This window comes from Rhinoderma darwinii, chromosome 11 (genome assembly GCF_050947455.1).
Source record: "Rhinoderma darwinii isolate aRhiDar2 chromosome 11, aRhiDar2.hap1, whole genome shotgun sequence".
In the NCBI taxonomy this organism is placed as follows: domain Eukaryota; kingdom Metazoa; phylum Chordata; class Amphibia; order Anura; family Rhinodermatidae; genus Rhinoderma; species Rhinoderma darwinii.
The window spans coordinates 59,138,616-59,158,100 of NC_134697.1; the positions used below are offsets into that span (position 1 = coordinate 59,138,616).

The 19,485-nt window shown below is 40.3% G+C and overlaps 1 protein-coding gene across 6 annotated transcripts in view; it reads left to right on the forward strand.

Moving 5' to 3' along the window:
• PSD (pleckstrin and Sec7 domain containing) overlaps positions 1 to 16,444 on the forward strand; it is a 321,618-nt gene extending 305,174 nt beyond the window's left edge. For all 6 annotated transcript variants that reach the window (XM_075841603.1, XM_075841605.1, XM_075841606.1 and 3 more), the window contains 2 exons: positions 2,674 to 2,817; positions 13,477 to 16,444. In XM_075841603.1, coding sequence (XP_075697718.1) covers positions 2,674 to 2,817; positions 13,477 to 13,722 — 390 coding nt within the window. In that variant the 3' untranslated portion in view covers positions 13,723 to 16,444. The remainder of the gene's footprint in view (positions 1 to 2,673; positions 2,818 to 13,476) is intronic.
• The last annotated feature ends 3,041 nt before the right edge of the window (positions 16,445 to 19,485 follow it).

Below are 19,485 nucleotides of genomic sequence, written 5' to 3' on the forward strand. Positions count from 1 at the left end.
ACTATGTGCAGCCAACTCCGTTATAAGGTGTGTTGTAAATAAGTCTATATTTTCTGGAAACGCTGTAGGGTGCCCTGAGGTTTGTAGAGTGGGTGCACTATACACAGAACAAATATTCTTATCTAAAGCTACAACAGGAATAGTCACATAAAAGAGGGGTTATGTCTGCAGTAATAAAGCATATGGCAGGTGGGGAGGCATAGGGTGTTCAGATAAATGATGATGTGGCCCCTGTAGAGCATATCATTTCATGCCAGCTTGCCTCAAATGGATAACACCATGTGTGGTACATTACAGGAGCACCACTGGAAAGGAGAACAGGGAAATGCTGCCAAATGTTACTGTAACCTCAATTCAGGTGATACCATGATCATCACCCTTTACAGTAATCTCTATGGTTTTTGGTTTCTTCATGACTAACACACCTAGACTCCATCACTCCACACTCTTTTTCTAAAAGGTGAGGGGTAGAAATGACTTGGTGACCCCTGGTAGACACACATGTGCATAGAGTGAGAGAGAGAGGGGAATAAGGAAGTCACCTGGTCAGGGAGCGGCATTTAGGCCTTTTCCATGTAAAGATCATTTTATTTTAGATACTCTAATGAAATAATTGAGCTCTACCTGGATTACATACAGTGAAGGAAATGAGTATTTGATTCCTTGCTGATTTTGTAAGTTTGCCCACTGTCAAAGACATGAACAGTCTAGAATTTTTAGGCTAGGTTAATTTTACCAGTGAGAGATAGATTATATTTAAAAAAAAAAAGAAAATCACATAGTCAAAATTATATATATTTATTTGCATTGTGCACAGAAATAAGTATTTGATCCCCTACCAACCATTAAGAGTTCAGCCTCCTCCAGACCAGTTACACGCTCCAAATCAACTTGGTGCCTGCATTAAAGACAGCTGTCTTAAATGGTCACCTGTACAAAAGACTCCTGTCCACAGACTTAATTAATCAGTCTGACTCTAACCTCTACAACATGGGCAAGACCAAAGAGCTTTCTAAGGATGTCAGGGACAAGATCATAGACCTGCACAAGGCTGGAATGGGCTACAAAACCATAAGTAAGACGCTGGGTGAGAAGGAGACAACTGTTGGTGCAATAGTAAGAAAATGGAAGACATACAAAATGACTGTCAATCGACATAGATCTGGGGCTCCATGCAAAATCTCACCTCGTGGGGTATCCTTGATCCTGAGGAAGGTGAGAGCTCAGCCGAAAACTACACGGGGGGAACTTGTTAATGATCTCAAGGCAGCTGGGACCACAGTCACCAAGAAAACCATTGGTAACACATTACGCCGTAATGGATTAAAATCCTGCAGTGCCCGCAAGGTCCCCCTGCTCAAGAAGGCACATGTAAAGGCCCGTCTGAAGTTTTCAAATGGACATCTGGATCATTCTGAGAGTGATTGGGAGAAGGTGCTGTGGTCAGATGAGACTAAAATTGAGCTCTTTGGCATTAACTCAACTCGCCGTGTTTGGAGGAAGAGAAATGCTGCCTATGACCCAAAGAACACCGTCCCCACTGTCAAGCATGGAGGTGGAAACATTATGTTTTGGGGGTGTTTCTCTGCTAAGGGCACAGGACTACATCACCGCATCAATGGGAGAATGGATGGAGCCATGTACTGTCAAATCCTGAGTGACAACCTCCTTCCCTCCGCCAGGACATTAAAAATGGCTCGTGGCTGGGTCTTCCAGCACGACAATGACCCAAAACATACAGCCAAGGCAACAAAGGAGTGGCTCAAAAAGAAGCACATTAAAGTCATGGAGTGGCCTAGCCAGTCTCCAGACCTTAATCCCATCGAAAACTTATGGAGGGAGCTGAAGATCCGAGTTGCCAAGCGACAGCCTCAAAATCTTAATGATTTACAGATGATCTGCAAAGAGGAGTAGGCCAAAATTCCATCTAACATGTGTGCAAAACTAATCATCAACTACAAAAAACATCTGACTGCTGTGCTTGCCAACAAGGGTTTTGCCACCAAGTATTAAGTCTTGTTTGCCAAAGGGATCAAATACTTATTTCTCTGTGCACAATGCAAATAAATATATATAATTGTGACAATGTGATTTTCTGCTTTTTTTTTAATATAATCTATCTCTCACTGGTAAAATTAACCTAGCCTAAAAATTCTAGACTGTTCATGTCTTTGACAGTGGGCAAACTTACAAAATCAGCAAGGGATCAAATACTTATTTCCTTCACTGTAGCTGTAGTAGGAAGAACCTAAAACCATTCACAGTCCCAATAAACTACAGGAAAGCACCAAAAAGGGGGGAAAAAACATGGAATTACCACACATACATAGAAAATAAGGGTTCAAAAAGTGGGCATCCTGGAGTTCCTCTATAAGTCATCTATAATGCAGTATTTCCAACTAACCGATAGCTGTGGCACATTTATGTAATTTTGTAAGTGAATAAATACCATTTTGCATGAATAAGGAAATATCTGTGCTGCAATTATTAAACCAAAAGATACTGTAAGGCCGCAATCGCGGTCTGTGATTACGGGCACGGCCGGCTGCTGGTGGCCGTGGATAGCCACCCGCATTTGCGGGCCGTGCAATGAATAACATGCTGATATATAGTAGTAACCTTGTCCTAAACCTTCCAAAACGGTAATAAGTGTATTTGATATTTGATGTACAGGAGGAACAGGTGAAAACACATGAATCTAAATTCAAGAGTATGTCATCAAGCTTAATAGAACATCGCACGACTCCTCCGGATAAAAAGGTCAAAGGGAAAGAGGTGGATGAATTTAAGCAAAAGGAAGACTATCTAGAATTTGAGGTACGTCACATATGTCCTTCTAATGTGAAAGACTGAACAGTAAATAAGAAGATATCCTAATTTTGAATGTACAAAGTTACATGGGTCGAAAAAATACCATCAAGTTCAACCCATCTCACCTCATTACATGTCATTCATTGCTAGAATATTTATAACCCTCTGTTACGACCAGCGGGTTGTGGACCCACTGTGCTTCTCCGGTTTGACTTAGAGGTGGCCCTAAGAGCATCATCTACGTAGCCTCCCCGGTCTTCACCCTTTAACCCCCATACGGGGATCATTGTTTTTTGTCCATTAACCAATTCTTTACTCACGTGCATACATTGTCCCCCAGTCCCTGCCTTTGTATCTTCAATACTAGGGTGTTGTGTTGTACAGTATTAAATGCTTCTGCAAAAATCCAGATATGTCAGCGGCATGACCAACATTCAAATTTACACTTACCTCCTCATGGAAACTGAGCATGATGTTTAGGCACAACCAGTTTATTAATAATCCATTCTGGTTATAATTTATAAGATTATTCACCGCTATATACTTTTGCAGTTCATCTCTCAGAATACCCTCAAATACTTTACCTGGTTCCCGACCGCTGGCTGTGTTTTTACGGCCAGCGGTCAGGGTCCTTAAAACCCAAGCCATAGAATTTTTACGGCTTGGGTTTTAACTTGCTGCCCGAGCGATCGGGCAGCTGAATGTCGGGTCTCCGGCTGTCAGTGACTGCCGGGGACCCTGAGGAGAGGATAGAAGCAGCTTTCCCTGCTTCTGTCTTCTCCGATATCTTTTACACAGCGCTCAATGAACGCTGTGTATAGGAATAGAGGCAGCGGCTGCGCCGCTCTCTCTATTGCTCCCGGTGTTCATGTGACAGGTCACATGATCGCCGGGTGCCGTTACTGACAGACTGCTGCTGGGTCTTACTAGACCCAGCACAGCCCTATTAGTGACAATCGTCACTATGAGAGGGCTGATTTCTCCTGTAACTGGGGCTGCTGTGCAGCTCCAGTTACAGTGGAAAAGCATGGTGTAAAAGAAAGAAAAAAAATATAAAGTTCCCCAAAGGTCTTTTTTGTCCTTTGAGGGACAGACCATAGTAATAAAAAAATAAAAGTAAAGTGCAAAAATTTTTTATAATAAATACACATAAAATACCCACCCCAAAAAAACGTTCCCCTCCCGCCAATCATTGTCGTAACGCTAGCCCGGACCCAATTACCCTAATATAAACATGTAATATATTAAAATTTACGGTAGACAATGTTGATCACAAATAAAAGGTCTATTTTAGGGTAAAACTATGTTATTACCAAAAGCAAATAGCTGAAATGTAAAAGATTATTTTTTAATATTATTTTCAAACTTTAAGAATAAAAATTCTAAAATAGCAAAACTGATGTGTATAAAAATGATAAAAAAGAAACCTGCATTGTCTATGGAAAAAAACATCACAAAAATTACGTCGCTAGCCCAACAAATAAAAAAGTTATAGCCATTTATCTAACGCGTGCTAAACGGTGTCTGGTCAAAATAGCCCGGTCCTGAACTGGTTACATACCACAGATATTAAACGTACTTGTCGGTGGTTACTTGGTTCCACCTTCTTAAATATTGGAACAATATCAGTCGTCCTCCAATCCTGTGGCACTAATCATGTTACAAGAGAGTCAAAGATGAGATATAATGGTCTGCCCATTACTGAGCTCAATTCCCTTAATACCTGTGGATGAATGCCGTCTGGGCCAGGGGATTTACCAATATTTGACTTGATCCTTCTCACCTGCTTTCCTTCCTGTGTTAAGTCGATCATATTGGGTGGAGTACCTTGAAGACTGTGCATTGACAGCTCATCAATATTATCTGATTTTTTCGTTTTAGCATTTATAAATTATGTTTGGATTCATTTAAATGTCATTAGCGATTTGTTGTTCTGCGGCTTACTTTGCTAACTTGATTTTATGTTTACATTTTCTATCTTTAAATGCTTTTTGTTTTCGTCTTATTATATTCAGTACTTCTCTATTCATCCACATTGGTCTACTTTTATTCTTGCACATTTTGTTACCAGAAGGTATGACCTTAGCGTCAGTATCCCTATTTACCATTACATGATCCCAGTCTACAAGACTAAATGCTTTACTCAGTCAATTGAATTTTGCTTTGCTAAGTTCCAGGTTTTTGTAGCTCCTCAACCTAGTGTTTTATTTAATATTATTTTGATACCATATTGTGGTCACTGTTACCCAAGTGCTCCCGTACCTCCACAATGGATATTGTATCTAGTTTATTAGACAAGGCTAGATCAGGCAGAGCATCCCCTCTGGTTGGTTTATCAACCAACTGAGCCAAGTAATTGTCTTGAATTTTGGTTAAAAACTTACAGCACAACAAGCGGCCTCTGTCTCAATGTCAGGATAGTTAAAATCCTCCGTAATATGGACCCCATTAAGATTTGCTGCCTTTTGTAATTATTGCAGCATTTCATCCTCAGCCTGTTGGTCTGGGGTTGCTTTGGTGCTGGTAAAGTGGGAGATTTGTACAAGGTAAAAGGGATTTTGAATAAGGAAGGCTATCACTCCATTTTGCAACGCCATGCCATACCCTGTGGACAGCACTTGATTGGAGCCAATTTCATCCTACAACAGGACAATGACCCAAAGCACATCTCCAAATTATGCAAGAACTATTTAGGGAAGAAGCAGGCAGCTGGTATTCTATCTGTAATGGAGTGGCCAGCGCAGTCACCAGATCTCAACCCCATAGAGCTGTTGTGGGAGCAGCTTGACCGTATGGTACGCAAGAAGTGCCCATCAAGCCAATCCAACTTGTGGGAGGGCCTTCTGGAAGCATGGGGTGAAATTTCTCCTGATTACCTCAGCAAATTAACAGCTAGGATGCCAAAGGTCTGCAATGCTGTAATTGCTGCAAATGGAGCATTCTTTGACGAAAGCAAAGTTTGAAGGAGAAAATTATTATTTGAAATAAAAATCATTATTTCTAACCTTGTCAATGTCTTGACTATATTTTCTAGTCATTTTGCAACTCATTTGATAAATATAAGTGTGAGTTTTCATGGAAAACACAATTGTTTGGGTGACCCCAAACTTTTGAATGGTAGTGTGTGTGTGTGTGTATGTATATATATATATATATATATATATATATATATATATATATATATATATATATATAATTGTCATCATTTGGCACTGGTCTTAGGCTGGATATTCCAAACTGACAAATCCCCCCTCCCTTTTATTATCTTTTCTGTCCCTTCTAAAAACGATGTAGTCCTCCACGTTGGTTACCCAGTCATGGCTATCATCCAGTCAGGTTTCTGTTATGCCCACTACATCATAATTTGTCATTTCAATCTTCCACTCGTCCATTTTATTTGCTAGACGACTTGCATTCACTAGTATACATTTGATCTTACCAGACCCTTTTATTTTTCTTAGGTCCATATTTATTCCCAGTCACCACCCTGCTTGGCTTGCTGACCCCAGCCGACAAGAAATCCCATTAACCCCTGCTATATCCCACTCCCTATCTAACCCCATTTTTGTATAAAGGATCCTAGTTTAAAAACCTCCTCCAGTCGTCTAACCATTGTTTCCCCCAGCAACACTGTACCCTACTCATTTTGGGTGCAGCCTATCCCTACCATAGAGACTGTATCCGACAGATAAGTCCACCCATTTCTCCAGGAACCCAAACCCTTTCTTCCTACACCTATTTAGCTCTCTAATCTCCCACTGTTTTCTAGTGCCACTGGTAGTATTTATGAAAACATGACCTTAGTGGTGCTGGACTTTAGCTTTTCTACTAGTTCCCTAAAATAATTTTTAAGGACTTTCCATCTCCCACTGACTGTATAAACCATAATCACAGGACTTTCCCAGTCATACACAGCAATCCGTCTAGCCGATCCGCAATCTGCCGCACCCGAGCACCCGGCAGACTACACACTGTCCGGCATTTATGGTCTCGGCGACAGATGACTCTATCTGCCCGAATAACAAAAGAATCCCCTACCACCACCATCTGTCTGACCTTTGATTCACTACTTTTCCCATTCTTCCTACAAAAGTCATTGTCCTGGTTGCTAGAAGCAACGTCCTGCTGTAGTGATGCTGGCCTTGGACTTGCATCCCTAATATCAGGCAAACAGGCATATTTACAAGGGTGTGCAAGCACAGGACTAGCCTTCCTCGCACTATTCACCCAACCCCTTCCTTTAACCCCTTGAGTACCCAGCTCATTTTGGCCTTGAGGACCAGACCCATTTTTTCAAATCTGACATGTATCACTTTATGTGGTAATAACTCCGGAATGCTTTTACCTATCCAATTGATTCTGAGATTGTTTTCTCGTGACACATTGGACTTTAGTTTAGTGCAAAAATTTGGTCGATAAATTCATTGCTTATTTGTGAAAAACACCAACATTTAGCGAAAATATGAAGAAATTATGATTTTTCCCATTTTAAATGTATCTGCTTGTAAAACAGATAGTAATACCACACAAAATAGTTACCAATTAACATCTCCCATATGTCTACTTTATGTTTGCATCGTTTTTTGAACATCCTTTTATTTTTCTATGACCTCACAAGGCTTAGAACTTTAGCAGCAATTTCTCATTTTTAAGAAAATTTCAAAAAGCGATTTTTACAGGGACGTGTTCAGTTCTGAAGTGGTTTTGTTTGCCCTATATATTAGAAACCCCCATAAAACACCCCATTTTGAAAACTGCACCCCTCAAAGTATCCAAAACAGCATTCAGAAAGTGTTTCAACCCTTTAGGCGTTTTACAGGAATTGAAGGAAAGTAGAGCTGAAATTTTCAAATTTCATTTTTTTTTACAAAATTCATATGTAATACATTTTCTTCTGTACCACAGAAGGTTTTACCTGAGAAACGCAACTCAATATTTATTGCCCAGATTCTGCAGTTTTTAGAAATATCCCACATGTGGCCCTAGTGTGATAATGGACTGAAACACAAGCCTCCGAAGCAAAGGAGCACCTCTTGGATTTTGGGGCCTCCTTTTTTCAGAATATATTTTAGGCACCATGTCAGGTTTGAAGAGGTCTTGTGGTGCCAAAACAGTGGAAACCCCCAAAAGTGACCCCCATTTTTTAAACTACACCCCTCAGGGAATTTATCTAGGGGTATAGTTAGCATTTTGACCCCACAGGTATTTTGCTATATTTTCTGGAGTTAGTCTGTGAAAATGAAAATCTACTTTTTTTCTGGAAAAACGTAAAAATTTCTAATTTTTGCAAGAAATAAAGGAGAGAAAGCACCCCAACATTTGTAAAGCAATTTCTCGCGATTACGGAAATACCCCATATGTGGTAATAAACTGCTGTTTGGACCCACAGCAGGGCTCAGAAGGGAAGGAGCGCCATTTGGATTTTGGAGCTCTGATTTTACTGGAATGGTTTTCAGTGCCGTGTCACGTTTGCAACGCCCTGGAGGGACCTAAACAGTGGAATCCCCCCAAAAGTGACCCCATTTTGGAAACTATACCCCTCAAGGAATTTTTCTAGTGGTATAGTTATCATTTTGACCCCACAGGTTTTTTGCTGAATTTATTGGAATTAGTCTGTGAAGATGAAAAGAGACATTTTTTTTGGAAAAAACACAGAATTTTCTAATTTTTATAAGGAATAAAGGAGAAAAAGCACCTCAACATTTGTAAAGCAATTTTTCCTGATTACGGAAATACCCCATTATGTGGTAATAAACTGCTGTTTGGACCCATGGCAGGGCTCAGAAGGGACGGAGCACCATTTGGATTTTTACAGCTCAGATTTTGCTGAATTGGTTTCTGGGGGCCATGTCGCATTTGCAGAGTCCCTGAAGTACCAGTATAGTAGAAATTCCCCAGATGTATCCCAATTTGGAGACTATACCCCAGAAAGAATTAAATTAGAGGTGTAGTGAGCATTTTGAGCCCTCAGGTGTTTTATAGATTTTATTAGAATTGGTCCGTGAAAATGAAAACATTTTTTTTTTCCAATAACCTGTAGATTTAGCTCAGAATTTTTCATTTCCACAAGGAATACAGGAGAAAAGACACCCCAAAATGTGTTACACAATTTCTCCTGATTACGGAAATACCCCATATGTGGTTGTAAACGGCTATTTGGACATACGGCAAGGGTCTAAACTGAAAAAGTGCAATTTCGTTTTTGGAGTGGAGATTTTACAAAATTTGTTTTTGACGCCATGTTGCATTGCGCTGAGGTACGAGTACAGTGAAAACTCCCGAGAAGTGACCCCATTTAGGAAACTACACCCCTCAAGGAATTCATCTAGAAGTGTAGTGAGCATTTTGACCCCCAAAGGTTTTGCAGAAATTAGTGCACGGTGGATGTTGCAGATTGAAAATTGACATTTTCCACAGATATGCTATTTCAGTGCCCAATGCATTGGGCCCAGCTTGTACCACTGGAGACATACGCCCCATAAATTGTTCAGCGGTTCTCCAGAGTACGGTAATACCCCATATGTGGTCATAAACCGCTGTTTGGGCACACTGCCAGGCCCAGAAGGAGCGCCATTTGGCTTTTGGAGCGCAGATTTTGCTTGGTAGTAGTTTTGTTTAGTGTTTTACTGGTGTTTCAGTTTATAATGTGGGGGCATATGTAATCTGTGCGGAGTACATACATTTTTTGCGTGACACACTGTCGTTTTTATTGGTACCATGTTTGGCTACGCGCGACTTTTTGATCACTTTTTATTCCATTTTTTTGGAAACGTGACCAAAAAAGGAAATTCTGCCATTGTTTTTTATGGTATTTTTTTTACGGTGTTCACCGTGCGGGATAAATAATACAATATTTTTTTAGGTCAGGCCGATACGAACGCGGCGATACCTATTATGTCTAGTTTTTGTCTTTTTTTTTCCATTTTTTTTCTAATTATAAAGGGCTTGATCAGGGAAACAAGGCGATTATTGTTTTTATTATGTAAAACTTGTATTTGTTTATTTATCTAAAACTTTTTTTTTTACTTTTTTTTCACTTTTTATTTTACACATACTAGGGGACTGGAAGATCTGATCTTCTGATCCCCTGCACAATACACTGCACTACTTCTGTATGTACTGATGTAGTGCAGTGTATTGTAACTGTCACTTTACAACTGACAGTTGAGCCTATTACGTCCTGCCTTGGGCAGGACCTAATAGGCTCCCGTACCTGGCAACCAGGAAGCCATTGCTAGGCTTCCTGGTTGCCATTGCAACCATCAGAACCCCGCGATTTTTCGCGGGGGGGCAATGGGGTGCAGAGGGGGCCCCCTCCCTCTGTATCAATCACTTAAATGCCGCTGTCGCTATTGACAGCGGCATTTAAGGGGTTAAACTACAGCGATCGGAGAGGACAGTGATCGCTGTAGTTGCAGTGGGATGTCGGCTGTATATTACAGCCGACATCCGATGAAGATGGAGCGAGCACAGCTCCTGTGCCCGCTTCATCCTCAGGGCGTTACTATACGCCCATTTTCGGGAAGGGGTTAATAAAAAGTGTTTTGTTTTTTTTTTACACCGCTTTCTCTGATCTCCTCACGTATCTCACAGAAGTGAGGAGATCAGAGAAAGTGACAGGAGCTTTCTCCTGCAGACGACGTCACAGACGGCTGTGATTGGTCAGTCTTCAGAGACTGACCAATCACAGCAATCGCCGGCATTGGGGACTGCTAATTGGTCCCCAGGCCGGTAGCAGAGACGGTTAGCTGTCAATGACAGCTGCCGCCGCTGTTCTGTCACTATGTGATTTCACATAGTGACAGTTTATTCCTGCGCCGTAATAGTATGTCGAAGGTACGCTGGAATAAGCGGCCAGCGACGTACTATTACGTCAAAGGTACGCAAGGGTACTTAATTGTTACCAAGATACTGATTGCTGTGGTTCTGAGCTTCCCCACCTCCACTCAGCTCCGTCTCGCTGGCTCCAGCTGATTAGTAAGCGCTTAACTCTTCTCCAGGTTTGCACTGCTCCCGAGTGTTGAAAGCTGAAAATTGAGTTCCAAAACCTGGGTTTCCAAATCTACACCATGCTTGCATCTATTGCAGAGCTATTCACCCTCAAACTGCTGTTCAAAGTATATATACATTGCGGAACTTGTAGTGTCCATGGAGAACATATTTAAAGGGGGATATACAGTAGAATAAAAGAAAAACACATAAAATAAAGTATACAACTAAATCCCTCATCCTCCCTTTTAATTAGTAAACATTTTCAGTACAGAATACAACAACAATGCACAAAGACAAATTACCAAAACTTATTTTCTTTTGTCCTTTCGTTAAACGATGGCCCTGTGTTCAACTATGCACTTATCTGCAAAATTGCACTTTACTGCACGCTCGCAAACCTCGGTCCACTCAGCAAATTCTTTCTTGCAGCTCAGAATGATGTACGATAGGAGTTAGTCCATTCTGGAGACTACTCTTAGGGTAAGTCCTAAAGTAGCGGCCCTGACCAGTACGCGATGAGGCCAAAAACCACCCCAGTACCATGTTCAACATGGCTGTCAAATAGCCTGGTTATGGCCGCACACTATTGCGGGTAAAATGGCCCTTTACCTGCAAAATCGTGTGGCCATTAATTAATTAATACCCCATTTATAGCCCCAGGATTTTGCAGGTAAAGGGCCATTTTACCTGCAATAACACTGGGCCATTAACAGGCTATTTGACAGCCGCACTGAACATGGTGCCGGTGCGGTTGTTGCACACATCGCAGCCAGGTCAGGGCCGCTCCATTTGGACGTACCCTAAGTCTTCTCACAGTCATATGACTCTTGATTAATAGACCACTGATGTACTTCACCACTGGTCTTGGAGAAATGAATTTACTTCTTCAGTGCATATTAAGAATTGGTCCTCATCTTTAGCGTCTTGGTATATGCCTTCCTAGTTAGCATAACGTGTCATATTTAGATTGCTGAATTTGGCCATTTATTAAACCCTAGGTCAAAATGTATCTTAATAAAACTTTGCTTGTAAAGGAGGTTTTGTGTTCCTCTTTTACTGCTGCGTTTGAAAGATTTTATAGTTTTTCAGTGACAAGATATTTGTCAAGTAGATGCCAGTGATGAGTTCGTTATCAGCTTTAATTTCCACAGTGAAATGTTAAAATACTCTGGAGGGAAATAAATTAAGCTTAAATCACACATCTTGATGCATGACATGCTTTGGAAACATTAAAAACTGATTTAATTTTTTATTAAATAAAACACTGCTAACCCGCTGATACGTGTGTGTGGTGGTACATGAGAAAAGCGGTTTCTTTCATCTTTCGGACAGAAAACCTTGTTTGAAAGATCATTGCAGTTAAAGGGTCACTATTTTATATAAAGTAAAAAAAAAAAACCTGCAACTAGCATTCATTAATATACATGAAATTGTATCTGGAGGTTTTAAAAACGTAAGATACTTAAGAAATTCTGGATTTCTCGTCAGCAATTTAATGAAAGAACACTGCAGTCAGCATTACTCAAATCCTAAAAAGATTGCATTCAACCCTAAAGTCAATCCTCTCCCCTGCAGCGATGACTCTTTAACAAACATGCATTCAAGCCTTTTTCAAGGGTGTACTTTGGAGCAGTCAGAATTCAGAGACCACGGTGCCAACATATCTTATTATAGATATTAAACGTGTTCCATGTAATTCCGAATTCTATTTAGTAAATCATGAGCTCACATTAACATCGCATCACATTTGATCAGTATAGTTAATTACTGTTTACTAAGCCCCATGTACTAGAACTCTACATTTAAAGACAAGGTCCAACTTCACAACTAATTTATTTTTACTTTCCAAATAAATTTAAACTTAGAAATGAAGAAGCTTTGCAAGAGTTCTCGAATAATCATTTTCTACCATTTTTTGTCTATCGCTCCTATGCAGACCTATGTGTGATAACAGACTGCAAACAAATACTGTGTAGTCTGATCCTGTAGTCATACTCCCTTCTATCTGTCCCTGTGTCTTGCTAACCTTCTATCTGTCCCATACAGGATCAGACTACACAGGGTTAGTCTGCATAGGCGCTGTAGACCCAAAACGGTAGTACATTTTTAATCAAGACTATTTACAAAGTTGTTTCATTTTTCATTGTAGATGCATTAGAGCAATGAAAAAGGTGGACCTTTGATGGATAGAAGAAGACTGGTTCAATCCTTAATTTTTGCAGGAAACAAGGAAGAATGCTGGAAGATGGTTATTCACTTTATAACAATCCTTTATCAAATGCTTTTTTAGGTGGTCAACTTAATAGGAATGTTCCCCATCTTTTGTACTGAGGAACTAAAATAATTTGAAAACACCAGAGCTATAAATTGATTATTCGTGTAAGCATTGTATCTGATATATACAGCAGATTAGGAGGAGGGGTGCCTGGCAAGAGACGAGCCCTGTATCTGTATAGCAAATTTTCACATTTTCTCTGGCATATATTTATGACTGAATAACGTATTAATAAGTAGAATAGCATGAATTTTGACCATTCTGCCCTAATAAAAATTCCTACTAGAATAGGGCAGGATACAACACACCCTGATGTCCAAGGTAATGACATAATAGGTTTGATATAGGTTTCTCTGAAAATATAACTTATAATGTTTCTGGTTATTTCGTTTTGACAGAAATCCCGCTACGGCACTTATGCCATGCTCTTAAGAGCCAAACTGAAAGCAGGTACGGAGGATTTGGAAGCCTTTGAAAACAGCTTATTCGACTCTGCAGAAAATGATGAGGATGGGCTTAAAAAGTCACGCTCCAGTCCTTCTTTAAATCTGGACCCACCTGTCACATCCACCAAAGCAAAATGCCATGGGTCTTCTCGAAGCAGCTGCAGAACCACCCACAACAGCAACAGGCAAAAATCTTGAACTGTCTGCTCAGTAAAATCTTGGTGAAACAAAAATGTAAAGCCCCTTTTTCCTGTATACATGGTATGTTGGATTCCAAGCTGGTACCAATAAGTATTGCATGATTTAATACTTTTTGCCGGTACGGGCTTTGACGGGTTCAGCCCATGAAGGGCTTTAAAAAGCAGTGGTGAGATTTCTAGAATGGATGACATGCTGCACAATCACTACAAGCACTGCCCAAGAGATCTAACATGTATTGTGCAAGAGGAGAGAACAGCATGTGAATGGAGGCTTTTCAATATGTATTTCTGTTTGTTCAAATGTTACACTCTTTCTTTTATATTTAAGCCATTCAAATCCAGCGGGACCATATTTTTAAATTTTATCAGCGGGAAACCTACCAAAAAGCAAACAAAAATTATTTGGATAGCGTTTCCTTGCATACCTAAGTGAACTTCTCTCATGGAAACACAGCACACAAACTTGGTCAAATCTTTTTTATGGAGACAACGAAGAGATGAACGCCTCCGGTTCTAAAGATACAAAGGGCAATGTACAGAATTTCTATTCGTTTTGTATATGTTTCACCTACTCAAACTAAGGAGAGAAGTGAAGTGACAAGACTCACGAAGTGGAACTTAGATGCGATAAGGTATTTGGCTAAATGGCTTCTTCATTTTAGGATGGTGCCAATTGTTTACTGGACTCCCTTTTTGTGACATATTTTTGCACTTTTACTACTTAACTGAATTTGATTGTCATGCTGATATTTTGTAGTATTAATGCTCCTTTTGAGGTTTGGGAATTGTTTTGTTTCATGCTAAAAGAAAAAAAACTATGAATGTCAATTTCTTTAATACGGTAAAGGAAAGTTTACACTTAATGTAAAAAGGCAAAAAAAAACGCAACGTTCTCTGCATGTGTCAGAAACGTCACTGACTTATTACCATAAAGCATTGAATCCGGACTGTCAAACATGGATGCACCTGATGAATACCAGCAGAATTCCAGCCTACCAAGGCTCTTTGGAGTGACTATATCACTAGGGAAAGTAGACGTGTGGGTAGGAGTTTGGGACGATTAAGGATCCTAGGAGAAACTGCTACTTAAAACTGTATGCCAAGTTTTTAAGCCATAATATACTACCCATAATTCTTGGCAGATTAAGCAGTACCAGACTGTTCAATAAGAGACAAGTTTTTAAGCAGCTCTAGAGGCTAGGAGGCCATGATCAGATTCGCAGCCAACCACATTCAATGAGCAACATTGCTCTTTAACTACATTTCTGGCTTTTTATTTGTGACCATTTGTTCTTTTTGTTGGTGCTTCAGCTTACTTTTACCTGATGTTTCATACCCAATATTACTACATCAGATTCAAATATTTTTGTGGCAAAACCCAGATGCAATATGACTCAAAACACACAAACATTGCATGAGTACATATGTCACTTGTCCCAGCTACATACATACATACATACATACATACAATTGACTGACCTCAATCTAGGGACACAACACATTTAGTGAATGGAAAGACTCTCTACAGTTACATATGGTTGCGTGCCACCTATATTCTTCAACAACAGTTTGATTTTAGTTAATGGCTTTTCTTAATGGTTAAGAACAGAAGATTCTGGTAGAAAGAAGGACAACCACTTGTGCGCTGCATATGCAGGAACGTCTTCACAGTTGACTTTTCTTCAAAACTTACTGTTAATCAAATCCCATAGATTTAGAAGTCACTAATATTCCACGGTTGTCACTAATTTCCCTGTATAAGTTTATTATTTTAGGTGTTTTATTTAGGTTTTAGGTATTTTTAGATTGTATGTACTATTGTTATAAGCTCATCATTCCAAAAAATACCATTAACTGAGGAATTAATCTTCTCGAGAGAAAATCTCTTATCCAGACATCAAAGTAAATAATTCAGTCTTGTGAACCACACACTGCTCATTGACCGCATACTCGGGGCAAACCACCATCAGTCTTTCATTCTGTAGTTTCTTATTACATTAACCATTACTTTAAGGCCTTATTCACACGACAGTGAAAAAAAATGTCCATTTAAAACTGATCAACTGTCAGTTTTTCATGGCCATTTTGCATCAGTGTGTCTCTAAATTTTCATCCGTTTCAAGTCCATCTGTCCGTTTTTAATGGCCGTTTGACATCCATTTTGCATCAGTTTTTCATGGCCGTTAAAAAAAACTGATGAATTTCATTGGTCAGGCTTTTTTTGTCCCAGCCCCCTGAAAACACCCAAAGGAAGGTCACATGTTCACCTAGACACTATTTACAGCCTCCCTGTATATGATGCCACACCCCTCCCTGTATATGATGCCACACCCCTCCCTGTATATGATGCCACACACCTCCCTGTATATGATGCCACACAGCCTTCTTGTATATGCCACACGCCTCCCTGTAGATGATGCCACACGCCTCCCTGTATATGATGCCACACCTGCCTCCCTGTAGATGATGCCACACCAGCCTCGCTGCAGATCATGCCACACCAGCCTCCCTGCAGATCATGCCACACCTGCCTCCCTGTAGATGATGCCACACCTGCCTCCCTGTAGATGATGCCACACCAGCCTCCCTGTAGATGATGCCACACCAGCCTCCCTGTACATGATGCCACACCAGCCTCCCTGTACATGATGCCACACCAGCCTGCCTGTACATGATGCCACACCAGCCTCCCTGTAGATGCCACACCAGCCTCCCTGTAGATGCCACACCAGCCTCCCTGTAGATGCCACACCAGCCTCCCTGTAGATGCCACACCAGCCTCCCTGTAGATGCCACACCAGCCTCCCTGTAGATGCCACACCAGCCTCCCTGTAGATGCCACACCAGCCTCCCTGTAGATTGTGCCACATACTCACGAGAGCAGCGCCGTCTCTCCTCTTCTTCACTTGTGGTCACTCGTCTGCACGGGATCTGGCAAGGCAGCGCGACGGGGCGATGACGTCATCGAGGCGCCTTCAAACCCATGAAGACGAGTGACCACACGTGAAGAAGCGCCGCAAACGTGAGTATGCCAACGATAGCCAGCAAGGGAACTAGTAGTTCCCTTGCCAGTCCCCATGTAACAGATCCGTTTTTAACGGTTGTTACATGTATTGACAGCCGTTAAAAACGGATCCATTGACTTCTATGGGGGCCGTCAGGCCGTTAAACCGGCCAAAAATAGGACATGTCCTATTTTTTGACGGCCATTATTCACTGGCCGTTAAAAAAACGGCCGTGTGAATGCACCCATAGAATATCATTGTTCTGAAAACGGCCATGTGAAAGCCGTTAAAAGGACGGCCATCACATGGCCGTTTTTCACTGTCGTGTGAATGAGGCCTTAGTCTTGAATTATTTGATAAATAGAGGGACACTATTTTTGTATCTTTTTGACCAGTCTAAACTTTGACTTAAATGATAAAGGGCACGATGTTTGACTCATTCATGGATCTGTTTTTGTTAAAGGGTTTGTCCAGATTTAGAAAAACATGGCTGTTTTCTTCCATAAACAGCGCCACACCTGTCCATGGGTTGTGTCTGGTATTTCAGCTCGGGTCTACTGAGAAAACGAGGCTTAGCTTCAAAACCACACACAAACTGTGCACAGGTGCGGCACTGTTTTTTGGGAAGAAAGCAGCCATATATTTCTAACACTGGCCAATTTCTTCCAAGGTGGTGTTACTGTGTGGTGTTTTTCTCAAAGTAAGTACTTTTTTTTTTTCCTGCTGTTTAGCTCGGTTACGGACTTGGAGTCCATGCTTTGGGATAGGTTTAATACTGTCCATGTGCCAGATAATAATATTTCTTGTTGCTCTTAATGATATGGAAAGATCTGGTTATGAATACATCTTGCTCAGTTATTTGGCGACAATAACATGGGTAAAATCTTCCTACTGACATCGTTGTATATGATTTTTTGCAAATGGAGTTTACCTGTAATATAAATCTATTTCCAGGTTAATAAAACAAGAGCACAGGGATAATCATGTATTTGTAGAAGTCGGTATAATCACATAGTAGGAAACAAAATGACCATTCTTCTAAAAAATGTATACTTACAATGACCAGTGCATTGTTTCATGGTATTGAGACCGCTTTCTCAGGCAAGTATACAAGGATTACATCTGCGCCAGGCTCTTATATATTGTACCATGTCTGTTTTATATATGAAAGTGCTGTAAACATCCTGTATATAGATCTTATGTCTAAATTATCATATAGAATTTTAACAGGACTGGATGTAATACAGTCGTTATACAGCCAAATGGTGGTATTGACAATGAGTGGTAATCAGATTTCCAGATTTTATGTTGAAACTCTATTGAGGGAGCAGGGAATAATTAAAATTACTGGGTCTGCAACTGTATTGCCTGCAGATTTTAATAAAATAAATATATTGTCCCCTTAGGGCCAGACCCTCAGACTATGGTTTTCCCTCCTACGTGTCACTTCCCCATCAACGTCATCATCCTGGGTACATGTAGCAGGTGAAATATAGAATGTGAATTATTTTTACTTGCCTCACCCCAAGAAGACCATGATCACTCCAATGAAGGTAGCCTGAATGGATTAGTGGGAGCATATAGTTCAATCCCTGCTCTATTTTGCCACAATGACTCACATATTTGCCATTCTTTTATACAGTGCTCTTGTAAAACCAGAGGCATGTGACCAGTGACCCCCATCATCTGCTGTGGCTCTACATAACGCAAGTAATGCCAAGTAATATACAGCTGTAGTAGAGCTGCCGTTGCCAGTTAAGATAATTAGTTTACTTGTAGTCCAATTAAAACCACAAGTAACGCATTGTGATATTACAGCATATTGTGCCAAATGTCAAACTCAGCTCTGCTACATTGATATATTTATATTAGAACATGTATTTGGAGGAAAAAACATATCACTGCACAAATGCAATGTAAAAATATTGGTATTACATTGCAAATCTCTAAGATGTAAACTTGCCTGAAAAAGTAGTTAAAATGCCCTGAAAAGCCTGCACTGGCTAAAAATGAAATGTTTTACTATAATATAAAGTAATTATGTGTGTGTGTGTGTGTGTGTGTATGTGTATGTGTGTGTGTGTGTGTATGTATATATATATATATATATATATATATATATCTCTCTTGTAGGACTCTCCTCTCCACAGCTGGAGGTCAAGTAGTCAGGTGGCCTAGCAGCAATAATTAACCTGATTCTCTTTCGTTCAGCTATTTGGGGTTCTTGGGATCAATAGATCCCAGATACTGTGACTCTTTTATATTTAATATCAATATTTGTTTTCAGATTCAGTGAGGAAATAATATGGGGCACAAGCATTTCCATTGAAAGCGGGTGTTCTCCTGCAGCTGCTCTCATCTACACGGCGGTAGATGGTAAATGATCCGGCCTCCCATAGATGCATCCATACACAGGTATAGAAAATATGGAGATAAGGTGAGCATCCCTTTTAATGGTTACCAAGGGGATACATTAATAAGACCATATTACACTATTTGGATGAATGAAGGCCAATTTTGACAAGGAAAATTCTATGTATACCTTTTAAGTATGAGCAAAACATATCTGCTAGAATGAATCCAGAGCTTCTATTAAGCTAACATGAAATGAGCTGTACATAAACACTTACCTCAAATAACAATATTTTCAGCACAAACGCAAATTTAGGGGTGTTTTTCATGTAGTTTGCCGTTTTTCTCAAGGTCAGATAGATATTGCTTTGTCTTCAGTAGAGGTTCAATAGGACCATTTTTAG